Raw genomic sequence first — 15,183 nt, forward strand, 5'->3', positions numbered from 1 at the left:
TTTGCACTTCTTTCTTTAGATATTAAGTATAATGTAAAAGTTCAATAATAAAATGAAATAAAATGTTATCATTTATAGTGATAAATAAAGGTGCAAATAATTCCTACCAAATTATATTACAAGTGAATTTCGCAAGATTGACCTTCTTGCATTCCCCTTACTGTCATTACCTTGTACCTAAATTGGCCTCTTATTTTTTATTAAAAATAATCTTAATTAATTTTAATTAACCTCGTAAAATTAATACAAATATTTTATACTATATTTTCTTCAAATAATGTGGATAATTTATGTCTTTTAAGCTTTTATCTCTTCATAATAATAAAATAAAAACTGAACAAATTAAACAGGAAGTTGGAAACCGAGGTACTGTAATTCAAAATGGCTGCGCCCATGCCAAGTTTGATTGTGAAATGGAGTGGACAAGAATACGTGATTTCCGATCTTTCGGACACAGAGACAGTTGGTGATTTAAAAGAGGCAATCAAGAAACAAACGGGAGTCTTACCAGCTCGGCAAAAATTACTTGGTTTAAAGATGAAAGGTAAAAATGAAAATGTGTAAGCTTAAGCCTTAACTAACATTTATTTACATTACTCATTAGTTACAATAAGTAGGCCTATGCTTGCTAGGTGAATTCAAATTTGCCATCAAACTGCATCATTTTATATATCAAATTAAAGCCATTGAGTAAACAAAGCCAAAACTGAAAACCTTTTTTTCATAGCACTTTCCGTAGCAAAGTCAAGACCAAAGTTCATTGAGTTACATCTTGTCAAAGATTGACTTTCATCAAAACGATTCAGCTAGCAAAATTTAGGTATGCTAGGTGAATTCAAATTTGACATCAAACTGCATCATTTTATATATCAAATTAAAGCCCTTGAGTAAACAAAGCCAACACTGAAAACCTTTTTTTCATAGCACTTTCCATGTAGCAAAGTTACATCTTGTCAAAGATTGATTTTCATCAAAAAGATTCAGCTAGCAAAATTCCCCAAAACGGCATTTCGGGGATGTTTCTGGCCAATTCCATGCCAAAAGTGCCTTTTGGAAATTTTAAACAAAATTTTGGAACATTATTGCTCAAAACAGGAGCATTTATTTCAAACTAGCTAATCATGCCTCCATAGATTGATGTCAGACCTACTGCAAGATAATAAAGAAAAAAATCTGAGGAAATACCTTGACAGTTTTTTTTTTCATTATGAAAAACGTTACGGACGTTACATTTGACATAAAATGTAACGTCCGTAACACTAAATCAACACTCAACAGTGTAGGACGATACAGGAGTATTAATTTCAAACTTACTTTTCATGTTTGCATAGAATGGAGTAAGGGCTTACCGTACTCAATATAGTTAACAGAAAAAAATAAAACACAGAACTGAGTGGAGATAAAAGGATATGTACCGGTACCATCTGTCAAAAATGCAGGCACTTTCGCGTAACGTCCGTAACGCTCGTTTCTAATTTCTGTAGCTAATTAACTAAGAAAGCCAAAACAAAATTGCTTCATTATATTGAACATTAGAGTGTGTACCAGTAGCATACTAAGAAATAAAGTGTTATCCTGACAGCAAACATGTGTGCTATTCACTTAAAAGTTGCAAGTTGCATGTATCTGTAACGTCCGTAACGGTGGAATTGGCCTTCTAGATCTTAGTCTCATTATGATAGCAGCTTTTTTTAATGGAACTGCTATCAAAATCCCTCTGAAAACATATTTATGTAGGTTTCCTTCTTCGGCCAGTTGTTTTAAATTTCTATGTAAATAAATATGCATTGACATTGTCGGCGAATTTGGTTGACTAGCAAATGTGTTAACTAAGGTTTGCCTGGCATACCAGGCCGTTGCAACTTCTATACTAGCGCAATACAAAAAGATGGCGACAGCGTCGGCTTCCCCTGTGTATTACCCTGTGCTGATAGCCTGAAGAAACTGCAGAAAAATGCTGCTGCCACCTACGATAGTACTGCGTAGTGTTGTGGAGACTTACGTTAACATGACGTCACGAATATGCTAATTACAGAAAAATGCTGCTGCCACCTACGTCTACATGTTGCAAGTGTTGACATCGCTGACCTCACATCGACGATCGGAGTTGCAATTCCATCGCACTTCGTGCTCTATTCTTTTTCCATGGGCATACCTACAAAATTCCCCAAAACGGCATTTCGGGGGTGTTTCTAGATCTTAGTCTCATTATGATAGCAGCTTTTTTTAACGGAACTGCTATCAAAATCCCTCTAAAATTCCATGTGCGATTGTCTTATCACCATAAAAAATAATATTTGGGTCAAGTGAAGTATAGAAAACATATTTATCTAGGTTTCCTTCTTCGGCCAGTTGTTTTAAATTTCTATGTAAATATGCATCAAAATTGACATTGTCGGCGAATTTGGTTGACTAGCAAATGTGTTAACTAAGGTTTGCCTGGCATACCTACTAACAACAGTCAGTGACTAAAACTAAAAGTTCAAGACAGATAATGCATGCAAATGGAAAGCATCATGTAAAATGTTTTCCAACTAGGTTCCTTTGACAGCGTTAACCATCGCATATATACGTGTGCGACGTCAAGCGTGTGTGTGCATTGTTTGGACCTGTCCGTGTGCAAAATAATACGCGCTGGACAGGCATGACAGGTCACAAGCAAACTTCTGTACAAATTCAACTAAATGCAAATGAATCAACCACAGCTCATTATAACCCAATGACATCACCAGCTCAAATTACATCCCATTGAAATACATAACATGTAACTGATGTAAGTGGAACCAACATTACTCAAATTACAAGGGCTTTTTGTAAAAAATTACAAGTTTTTCTGAGGTTTTTACACGTACCATGCATGAATATGAAACATTCCTCAATGATAACTTTATAAAATAGCTTTATTTAGGGAATGGGCTTTGCCGGTGGGCTTATTGGCTATGGATTTTGTTAAGTGTCATCAATTTTTAAAAATCAAAAAAATCAACAACCCTGCCACCAATGCAAGGGCATCTCTTAGTAAATTTGTTGTTAGTGTTTCGTGAGTAAATGTAAACCAGTTCTGGTTATCCCTCAAAAACAATTTGTAAATTCTAGGCAAAGTGCCGCCAGATGACACCCAGTTATCAGCCCTAAACCTGAAACCCAACACCAAGATTATGATGATGGGCACAAGAGAGGAGACTATAGCAGCAGCTAATGAGAAACCAGAAGATATCGGAGAAATTATTGATGACTTTGACATTGAAGAAGAAGAGGTCCAAACTGAACACAGGTATGAAATTATCAAACTCTCAACTCTTGTATAAGGCAACAATCTGGTGTTTCATCTTTTATTTAACATTCAAAACATTGAGACTTTTAATTGACTTGCAAATTCTGTACTATTTTGGTATGGAACAAAATTAATGATAATACCCTGGCCTTGACCCTGCTATTTTTCCCTTGACAACTTTTTCCTTCTTTTTTTACTTTTGTATAATTTTTGCAGTTTCCATATAATATTGTATATTTTAATATTTCTTTTTTTAAATGTGAATCTTTTAATTGGATCTTGAATAAGTACAATGTATTGCTGTAAATGTTCGCCTAATGGCGCTATGGACTCCCTTGACATAACTGGAATTTTAGACACAAACTAAAAGTGCCCTTCTCATAAAAATCCCACCAGCAAATAAGGGCACATACCCTCAATACTTGTTGGGATTTTTAGAGGAGGGAGCTCTCTATTTATACATGTACATGAAATTTACCCCATGGCAAAGGAGACCAGGTCCACCATTAGGCAAACGTTTACGGTATGTATTTTACATAATTTGTAAAACCTTTGTTTATTATTTGTAAAGATATTTGTTATTTTATTTCTCTTCTTTCATTTCCTTGTAAACAGAGAAGAATTTTTACAGAAGATAGGAAAGCGGATTAAGGAGTACAAGATTGAAGTTATGAATGAACCAAGACCAGGGAAGAAACTACTTGTATTAGATGTAGATTACACATTATTTGGTAAGATGAGAGTCTAGTCAGGGGGAGGGGAGGGAGTTATTGGAATCTTTACAATGACTGCCACATTCAATGGGGGAGGGGAGGGATTAAAAGATTGAAGTTATGAATGAACCGAGACCAGGGAAGAAACTACTTGTGTTAGATGTAGATTACACATTATTTGGTAAGATAATAGTCTTGTCAAGGGAGGGGGATCTGGTCATCTTTATTTTGACTACCACATTCAACAGGGGGGAGGAGGGAGTTCAAGATTGAAGTTATGAATGAACCAGTCCAAGACCAGGGAAGAAACTACTTGTGTTTGATGTAGATTACACATTATTTGGCAAGATAATTACCTTGTCAAGGGGGGAGGTATTTTAACTACCACATGCAATAGGAGGTAGGGAGGGAGTATGTACATGTACAAGGTTGAAGTAATGATTTAACTGCAAAAATGTACATTGTACATTGCTTTGAAAGAGGGATTTGCACTCCAGTCTGCCCGTGAACACAAGCATGGACCTTAACCTAATAACTATATGCTGAACAGATTCATTTAATTATTTTGTACGTTAATAATCTGCATGCTAAAAATAATTTTTGTATCTTTTATACACATTTTTTATTTATCGTAGATCACAGATCGGTAGCAGAGCATGCAAGGGAGTTGATGAGGCCTTACCTACATGAGTTCCTCACATCGGCATATCAGAATTATGATATTGTTATATGGTGTAAGTACAGTGGCTGTGCCATTTGAATACCACACACCCCTTAATGAGACCTTACCTACATGAGTTCCTGACATCGGCATATCAGAATTATGATATTGTTATATGGTGTAAATACAGTGGCTGTGCCATTTGAATACCACACACCCCTTAATGAGGCCTTACCTACACGAGTTCCTCACATCGGCATATCAGAATTATGATATTGTTATATGGTGTAAGTACAATGGGCTGTGTCAGTTGAATACCACACACCCCTTGATGAGGCTTTACGTACACGAGTTCCTGACATCGGCATATCAGAATTATGATATTGTTATATGGTGTAAGTACAGTGGCTGTGCCATTTGAATACCACACACCCCTTAATGAGGCCTTACCTACACGAGTTCCTCACATCGGCATATCAGAATTATGATATTGTTATATGGTGTAAGTACAATGGGCTGTACCATTTGGAAAAAAAAAGTTTTTATTTGAATCAATAATAAAAACTATTTTTTGCAGAACATTTTCACCAAAATTCCAACCCTGTAACAGCTTAGAGAATAAAATATTTGGATTTTATAGCATCCTCTGGCATGTCATAGAAAGATATGCAGGTCCAATATTTTGAGAAGTGTGTGGCAGCAGTACATCTGATGATCTGCAATACATATGATCATTCTTGATTATTTTAAATATTATTTGAATCATTAATAACAAACAGTTTTCCAGAACGTATTTTTGACAGAGACAATCTGGTGGTCCTCTAAATCATGATGATTTAGGTGATTAGTTGTTTGGTTATCAAAAACGTCCTTCACCCAATGGAATTTGGGGAGCTGCACAGATAATTGGTGGATGTTACAATCTAAGTGCGGATATGTTTGCGCCAGGTTCGGCTGCAACCAGTTTAGTTGATGCGATCTGATTGTGATGATTCACCATGGCAGCGAATTTACACCGATCTGGGAAAGGCGCTATATAAAACACCGAAATTTATTTATTTATGAAATTTGAAGTTTTATTGCCAACCTTTATTTTACACAGAACATGCCATCACAACTTAGCTTCAAGAATACAGGTCCTATTCTCTCCTGGCTCAAATCATATCTCTCTAATAGGTCCCAGCTGGTTGCTGTGCATGGCGTTGACTCTGTCCCTGTTATTTCTGGTGTGCCCCAAGGCTCTGTCCTTGGGCCTCTACTCTTTCTTGTCTATATCAATGATCTTTGTATTTCTAACTTTTCTTCCAATAGCTCTCTGGTCCTATACACTGATGATACTACTCTCTATAAGCCTCTTTCCCATTCTTCTGACCTGTCTGACTTCCAGGCTGATATCAACACCATCCACGGCTTTCCATCGTCTGACCTTGTGCCAAAAACCCTTTTACCCTTATGCTCCGACACTCTGGAACTACCTCCCTGAGGACATTATCCAATGTAAATCGCTGTATTCCTTCAAGTCAGCCCTTCGTGCCCATCTTGGCTAGCCAGTTCCGTTTGGTGTTTGTTTATTCTGTGTTTTTGGTTTAAGTTATCTATTTATTTTTGATGTTTTGGTGTTTTGGCCTCCCTTTAATTTATTGCTTTTGCAATATTGGGCTGTGCCAGGCCCACGGGCCGAATGGTATAAATAAATAAATAAATAAATGACCTTGGGCCAACCTCTCGATATTATGCTATTATTTTCAGCTGCTACAAGTATGAAGTGGATTGAGGTCAAGATGAGGGAATTAGGAGTTAGCAGTAACCCCAACTATAAGCTGACATTTATGGTGGATAGCTCAGCATGTATAACAGTCACGACATCAAAATATGGAGTAGTTGAGGTAAGAATTATTATAGTATTGGTGAGTGAGTTTGCTGTTAGCAGTAGCCCCAACTATAAGCTGACATTTATGGTGGATAGCTCAGCATGTATAACAGTCACAACATCAAAATATGGAGTAGTTGAGGTAAGAATTATTATAGTATTGGTGAGTGAGTTTGCTGTTAGCAGTAACCCCAACTATAAGCTGACATTTATGGTGGATAGCTCAGCATGTATAACAGTCACGACATCAAAATATGGAGTAGTTGAGGTAAGAATTATTATAGTATTGGTGAGTGAGTTTGCTGTTAGCAGTAGCCCCAACTATAAGCTGACATTTATGGTGGATAGCTCAGCATGTATAACAGTCACAACATCAAAATATGGAGTAGTTGAGGTAAGAATTATTATAGTATTGGTGAGTGAGTTTGCTGTTAGCAGTAACCCCAACTATAAGCTGACATTTATGGTGGATAGCTCAGCCTGTATAACAGTCACAACATCAAAATATGGAGTAGTTGAGGTAAGAATTATTATAGTATTGGTGAGTGAGTTTGCTGTTAGCAGTAACCCCAACTATAAGCTGACATACAGCTATAAACACATTTATTTATTTATTTATTTATGCACTTTATGTGTTGGAGTTGTCCAACCATGTCCCTTGTTTGGAGACATATGAGGTGGAGTTATTGTGTCTGAAGGTCTTTTCACTCAAAAATTAACTTACACAAAATCATTGTTGTAGTTGAAGTGTCACATTTTGCACTTTCATCAAAGCTCACTGGAAAATGCAAAAACGCCTGTTCTTCTGCCTTACATATTTTGTACATCAGGTAAATCCACAGCTTCATGATATTGTTGGACAGGAAAAACCTCCTATGTACTTGTGGCCCTTGAATATGTTTAAAATAAAACTGCCAAGAGGTTTAAAGGTTTTGCTTTAAACATATTCAGGGGCCAACGACACATATAAAGTTTTTTCCTGCCCAACAACGATGAGAAGTTTAATCAAAATCCATTTGCAACTTGATTTGAAAATAAACAAATAAAAAAAGAAAACACATTCTATCTGCTCAAACGGAGCCTTTTGACTGCTAGGTTTGTGCAAGATCAGTGCTTCTATTGTGTATGCCTCATATGAACATGGGCTCAGCGTATAGCACATTTTATGTTACGCATGCCTGCTCCACTGATTCAACAAACAATATCTTTTTCTTTTAAATGGTGAACAGGAATGAAATGATGAAAAAAAATCCATCAAAACATGCTACAATATGGGTTTACAAATCTGGATTTTCTTTGCATGTATTTGGTCCTGTGTCACAACCTAGAGTACCTTTGTGTTACATAGTTAAAAAATTAAATGGTTCAAACATTTTACCTACGCATCTCATTTGAAGTGGTTCATCCTCCTGAGCATTTTGACACCTTTTTTATGGAAATCGGTTAAAAAATGAGAGAGTGTGGGCAAAAACAATCACAAAGTAGGGAGGATGTAACCCCACCTCTTGTTTCCACATTTACAATCATTCTGAGCAAGTATTGGTCTTTTAAATGAACTTCTGTATTTATTTACTTGGTTTAGATGTCTGGGAGTCCATTTAGATATTTTTTACTAGATTCAAATTTTTAATGGGGGTTTTAAATCAAATTTACGATATGAATCCCTCCCCCTAATCCTCCTACCCCTAATCCTCAGCCGCCCTTAGCACATTTCATGCCAAACGTCATAAGAAAATAATTTAAAAATATTTTAAAACAGGATAAAAACATGAGTAAACTAGAATAAATTAGCCTCAATTTAAGACCTAATTGAATCTTCTAAGTGAAGGAATACTCAAGAGACAGTGTTTTGAAATCCAAGCTGCACATCAAAATGTAACAAAACCACCTTTTTGGGTACCCCAGTATATGACACAGGATCATTTATAAAAATCATATTAAAGTACATTAACAACAAAAAGCTCAATTCCATGAAATACATGACGTCAAGATGGTACAGCGGCATTAAAAAGATTGCACATGATAGTGGTAATTAGTATTACTTTATTAGTACTTATGGAATGTGATTACCCATCCCTGGCGTGAGTGGTAAATCATTATTGCAATTTTGTGTTTTTATTATAAACTGCTTTCTTTTTTCTGTTTTAGACCAAACCTCTGGGAGTCATTTGGGGTAAATATGAGCAATATAACAGCAAGAACACAATCATGTTTGATGATTTACGACGCAACTTTCTCATGAACCCACAGAATGGCCTAAAGGTTAGTACAATAGACTCAAATAGTAATTATAACAATACATGTACACAGGCATTGAAAAGGCGATAAAATAATAAAACCCTGTCGCCTGCCCGACCTAGATTTAGGATTTGGGGGATTGTTTTTGGTGTATGCTTGTAAAATTAGATGCTTTTCACAAAAATTGATTGCTTTTGACTGAAAAAAGGAAAAGAAAAGAAGAACCGAGCGAGTTAAAAATCCTTGTATTTCCCTGGTTGTCACACAAAACAAGTTGGGGTGAGTAAGTTTATGGGTGAGTGATTGAGCAGGGGTGAGTTTGTAGGTGGAATCAGTGGCGTAGGGCATGGGGGATATGCCCCACCCGCATTGATCTGAAATTTTAGAAAAATGCCAAAAAATGGCTTGTGCCCTCCCCCAGTCGGTCCCGGTGCCCCAGATCATGATCGTTCCCCTCCCCCATATGATGACCCACGCTATGCCACTGGGTGGAATGAGTGAGGGAGTGAACGAATGAGTGTGTGAGTGTTAGTGAGAGATTGATCATATGTGTCTCATCTCACATAATAATAGCTAGGAATAAATACCAGACTCATCTCAATTGGAGGTCACTTCCAATAATCCCCAAGTCACATGGTTAAGGAATGTTCTCTGTATTCCTAATCCATGTGACTTGGAGATGATTTGAAATGACCTCCCCTGGAGATGAGTCTGGTATTTATTCCCAGTTATTATGTGAAATGAGACACATGTAACAGCCGACAAGTGCATCGTTTTGATATATGGATGTACAGTACACATATGTGCCCATCCACCACAAACTGGTCGTAAAGTCGGCATTTTTCATCTTGAGATACAATCAAAAACAGTATATGGATTTCTATGTAAACTATATTAGGAATTTGACCTTTGATGAACCATAACTTCACTTCCAGATGTCCAATGAAGCTGGTTGATGTGTCATTTTAAAGCTTAAAGTACATTCTTTCAAAATCTGCAATAAACAGAAAATGATCTAGAGCCGACTTTACTACCACTTTGTGGTGGATGGTCACATATTAGATCGGGTAGTCTGATGTCAGTTTTTGCTCTGTTTATTGATCTTGATTGCTTGATTTATTTTTTATTTAAGATACGGCCATTCAGAGAAGCCCACAAAAACCGAATGCATGACGTGGAGCTACGCAAACTTGCCCAATACTTAGAAGCCATAGCACCGTTAGATGACTTGAGCCATCTAAACCACAAATACTGGGAAAGGTACAGGCCGCCAGCACCGTCAACCAAACCAGGGTCTTCATGACCGGGGAATATGGACATTGACTGGACTGAAGTGCAGAAAAAGATTCTCCTGACAGATGCTGTTGTTCTTAAATGGCTGTATTCCTTGGTGGTCACATGCAATTCACATCAATCGAAAGCTGAGAAGCATGGACAGTGTTTGGAATTTTGTGAAGACATTAACTATGAATGCACCCAGAATCTCAAGAGGTTATGAGAAGTCCATCGAAATATTCTGTTGTTAACACCAACTAGCTGTATTCCAGTATATCTTGATAGTTGCAGACAATTCACATCAATGGAAAAGCTGAGAAACATGAGGAGTTTTGGGAAGACACTATGTAAACTCTACTCCACCCAGTCTCATCAGGTGGTTATGAGAAGTCATCCAAATGTACAATGTTATTTAGCATACAGTATACACTGAGATATTCTCAAACTGGCTGCATTCCAGTATATCTTGATAGTCACAGGCAATTCACATCAATGTATTGTAAAGCTGAGAAGCATGGCCAGTTTTTGGACTCTTGAATCCACCCAGATGTCTCATATGATCGTATTATTGAAAGTCCTCTAAACTTATAAGTTATATATCACTAATGTATTCCGTCGTCCAAAATGGGGTATCCCAGTTCAGTGGCGGCACAAGGAATTTTTTTTGGGGGGAAGTAAAATTTTGGAGGGGGCAAAAAATCAGGAAAACTTTCCTAAAAGTTCGCAATTTTCGCCCAAAAAAGGTGAGTTTCCATCAAGAGAGGGCGATATTTGCTCAAAATAGGTTGATTTTTGCCCAGAATGGTTGATTTATTGTCATTTTTTTCGTGACTGGGGGAAAAACTGGGGAGCCAAAGACAACATTTTTTAGGGAAATCCCCCCAGTACCGCCACTGTTTCAGTTGAAATCCATACACCTATGGATCTCACACCTGGTGTATATTTCAAATGGAGTCGCCCATTCAGGTAACCACATTTAAAATTCACACTCCCTATGTGGCAGATTAAGGTCATGTCTTCCATAGGGGGTGTATTGATTTCAACTGGAAAAGCCCAATGGCTATATTCAAGTACACTGGCCTTGAATGATAGTCGGATCAGTCAAAGGCCGAGAATTAAGCATTAAAATTTGTTGGAATATTGTGATGCCTCGAAATGGGCTAGCTATTACAGTTGGAATACATACACCCCCTATGGAAGACATGACCATTATCTCTAAGGGGTTGTGCAATAATTATGTGTACCCCAGGGTGGTGAATTTTGAAAATGGTCTGCTAAAAATCGCTTGCCCCCCCCTTTGGCCGTACCAAAAAATCATTGCCCCCCCTTTTGACGTGCCGAAAAACCGTTGCCCCCCCTTTTGACGTGCCAAAAATTCTTTGCCCCCCCCCCTTACACATGCAAGATTTTGGGGAACCCGAATTTCAAACCGTAAATTGTCTTTTCATATAATGCGGGCGCAGCGAGCAGGAAATTTTGCATATTTGAATGCGTTCCTAACGTTTTCCTACACCTTTTTAGGGCATAATATAGAAATGGTGCCCAAAATATCTGTGCCAAAAATCGCTTGCCCCCCCCTTTTCAGGTAACCCCATTTGAATTCACATGCCCTCTGTACAAGGTTAAGGTTGTGTCTTCCATAGGGGGTGTATGGATTTCAACTGGAACAGCCCAAGTGTTATTTTGAATCAAATATCTGGTCAAGTTTGATGAAGCATAATGTGGAGGAGCATTTACAGTTTGAAACTATAGGATCCACAACTATGTTCCCCTTTTAGGCTGAGAAATATTTTACGAAATGTGAAAAGGTATGTGGGGGTGTACGTGTAGCCTTGTTTTACACATGTGAACCAATTTATAGCATCACACATTGCGTTCGGTCACAATGGTTCATTATGTAAAACAAGGTGCAGTTTTGTTACACCTGAGTCCATATAGAAGTCCGGTTTCCTTAAAGGTCTAACATCGTTGGCCAGGCCAACTGACCAGGTATGTGCAGTAACCATGGTAACTAAATACCAGCAAATACTAAATGTTTATACTAGCATTTGGGCAGGTAACCTTGTCCTTACATATTACAATGTTCTTTTAGACTACTTAGGACCTTGGCGAGTTGGACACTTTTAATATCATTATGTTTTGCCATTATAATGTTGAGCTTGTATTGTTAACTCTTAAACAAACATGTAGGCCTGGCCTTCTGTATTGTTTGATAGTTGACTGATGGACTCAGTTGCAACTTTTAAAAGTTCTTTAAAAGGTCTCTTTTTTACATAACGAAGCATTGTAACTGAACGCAATGATGTGTGATGCTATAAATTGGTCCATATGTGATGCGATCAAGCAAAATCAGTCGGAACTCGGAAGTATTAAATTTTCATTTTCTTATGGGATAGTAAAAATCATTTACAGAGCTGGATTTTGCAGAAAACCCCATTGAAATTGAACAACCAGTTCCAAAGATCATGAAGATATGAGCAATTAAAGAGATTTCAAAACAAGAGGTAACAAAAAGAAATAGTTCCTTTGTTTGGCTATATCTCAAAATAAATATATCCGAGTTCCGACTGATTTTACTTGATCGCATCACATTATGTGTGAAACAAATACGGCTACATGTGCCTTTTTAACTTTTCCATTTCGTAAAATGTTTATTTATTTCAAAAAATGTAGAGGGGGTGGGGACTTATTGTAAAGGATTCTATATACTGTACACATGTACAAGAGTTCTTCAAAAAAAGAAATATAAAATGTGGGGTGTTGGTCACCAATTAAATAGCACTTGCTAATTCTGTCATTTAGAACAAATCCTTTTGTTCATGTATTCAACAACTCGTCCTATACCTTTTTTTCCTTCAATCCACACTCTTATGATATATGCGAACCGGAATGCAAAGTTAGAATGCATGAGGCCATGTGTTTTGAACTCGCCACCCTTAGCGTTACATCATAAATATTATGAATTTTTACACCAATCAAGTTTCAAATTAGAATATCTCCACAACTATCAACCCTAAACTAGCAAAAGTGTACATTTTTGGAAAGCTGAAGGCAAAAGCAATTTAAATATACACATTTCAACTCATTGTACAGGGTGACCTTGAAGTTATACAGGGTGGAATAAAAAAAAATCCAAATAAAAAATGGGTCACTTAATGCATTGCTTATTACTAACTTGCAGTTATAAACTGAAAGTAAACAACATTGATTTGGTTAGAGGTTAGGGGAGCCTACTGACTTTGGAAGAAAAAAAAAATCACAGCTGTTTGGTAATCTCGAATACAGGGTGTCCCAAAATATGTTCAAATTTTTTACTATTCAACATATTTTGAACTGAAACATTTTACCCCTAACCCATACAAAAAAAGTAAGTCCATATTTAGATTCCTCAACAAATTTCCTCTCAGAAAATGTAAACTTTGACTATGATAGGATAAGTAATTAAAAATTTAGGGCAACTTTTAGATTTTGAGACATCCGCATTGCTTACTACAGTGTTTAATATGAAAACAGGTAGTTTTGCACATTTCATAGACTAAACCAATCATAAAGAGTTCAAAATGATTAAAAACAATTAGCAGAATAAATAATCTTTCAAAAGAGCTCTTAACCATGTCTGTAGCCCATATGGATGCAAAGATATGATCAGTTGATTCAACGCACACACACAAAATCTTTATTTCCCATAGACTTTGCACATACCGCCACCTCGGTCATTCTGAACTCAAACAACTCTAACTCCACTATCTTAGCTGATAAACAATTCTCAACGCACTTCAATACCTTTTGTTTAAGCAGAGATATAACAATTTGAACGAGTCTCGATTTGGAAAAGCGTAACAAAACCACCAATTTGGGGTGGCGAGTTCAAAACGCGTGGCCCTGAATGGAAGTGTGCATATACCTTGAATTTTTGAATTATGATTTTAAAGATTTAAAAACAGTTCACATTTCTAATTGGTTAAAACATGAAAGAAGTGGTTTACAGGATAAAGTATCCTAGTACTATTGCATCATGTGACACAAATTGATCCAATCATACCAAACTCCGCAATAATGAAATTGAGAAGATTATAAAAAATAAGGAGCATAAAACAATAGGAAGCATAAAGAAATGGATATAATAAAACTCATAACTTTCCAACCAATGTTAGGGATTTCTATGTAAGTGATGGTAATTAAGGATAATCACAAAATTTAAGGGTTATGGATATTAAAAAAAAACTGTGATGCTTACATGAAGGTAACACCAGTAAATACTCACTTTTAAACATTTACAACTTTGGTAAGAGTATGAAATTGTGTCTGTATGTGATATGATCTGATCCGTTGGGCCAAAGGCGGCAAATTTGTGATTAGGCAAAAATATGGAGTAAAAAACAAAAAAAATACAAGTTACTTGTATGTGTAAACTGCAGAGTATATTTCTCAATCCCCCCCCCCCCACACCGTTAGCTGAGAATGCAGTATTTTTAATTCTGTAGAACCCAACAAGATGGTGACTTCAATGTACTTTGTACGTGTCTTTCTTCAGGGTTCCCGCGGTCCTTGAAAGTCCTTGAATTTGAAAACACCTTTTTAAGGCCTTGAAAGTCCTGGAAATTTGCACATGGTCCTTGAAAATTGGAATCTTACCTAAAATATAAATTTGACAAAATTTGGAGAGTGGAGAGGAGCTGTCACTTTCGTTAATACGTGCCACATGGAGAGCCGCATCATGATTTTTGTGTTGTAGCAAGTCCTTGAAAATCATGCTTTTGGACCTTGAAAGTCCTTAAATTTTAAAGGCTTCAAGGTGCGGGAACCCTGTTTCTACAGTGCTGTTATTTTTCAATATGTACACATATTATCTTTGTGAATAAAGCTGAATGAGAATGTGAAATATTATTGGGACTAACTAATTAATAAAATGGCCAGAGTAACATCGGGTAAATCTGAAGGATATTAGGCCTAAAAATATTGTTTGATTGGCATAACAAAAACAAGATATTCCTGAAAAAAACTGGTGTCAGTTCCAATTTACAATATTATTTAATTATTATTTGAATGTAATGTTAAAGAGAAGTTTTGCACTGCAGCACTGACAAGAACATTTAGTGGTAGTTCATTTATCATTAAATAGGCCTAATTTTACACTTACATAGGCCTACGT

General features: G+C 36.7%; 1 protein-coding gene across 1 annotated transcript; it reads left to right on the forward strand.

The window, feature by feature from the left end:
* Nucleotides 1–346: 346 nt before the first annotated feature.
* On the forward strand, nt 347–13,287 carry LOC140163042 (ubiquitin-like domain-containing CTD phosphatase 1). Its single transcript, XM_072186386.1, has 7 exons — nt 347–544; nt 3,097–3,274; nt 3,890–4,005; nt 4,623–4,721; nt 6,398–6,786; nt 8,667–8,780; nt 9,889–13,287. Exons 1-7 carry the CDS (start codon nt 382–384, stop codon nt 10,057–10,059), a joined length of 1,230 nt encoding a protein of 409 aa, XP_072042487.1. The 5' UTR covers nt 347–381; the 3' UTR covers nt 10,060–13,287.
* The last annotated feature ends 1,896 nt before the right edge of the window (nt 13,288–15,183 follow it).

Source organism: Amphiura filiformis, chromosome 10 (genome assembly GCF_039555335.1).
Source record: "Amphiura filiformis chromosome 10, Afil_fr2py, whole genome shotgun sequence".
Taxonomy (NCBI): domain Eukaryota; kingdom Metazoa; phylum Echinodermata; class Ophiuroidea; order Amphilepidida; family Amphiuridae; genus Amphiura; species Amphiura filiformis.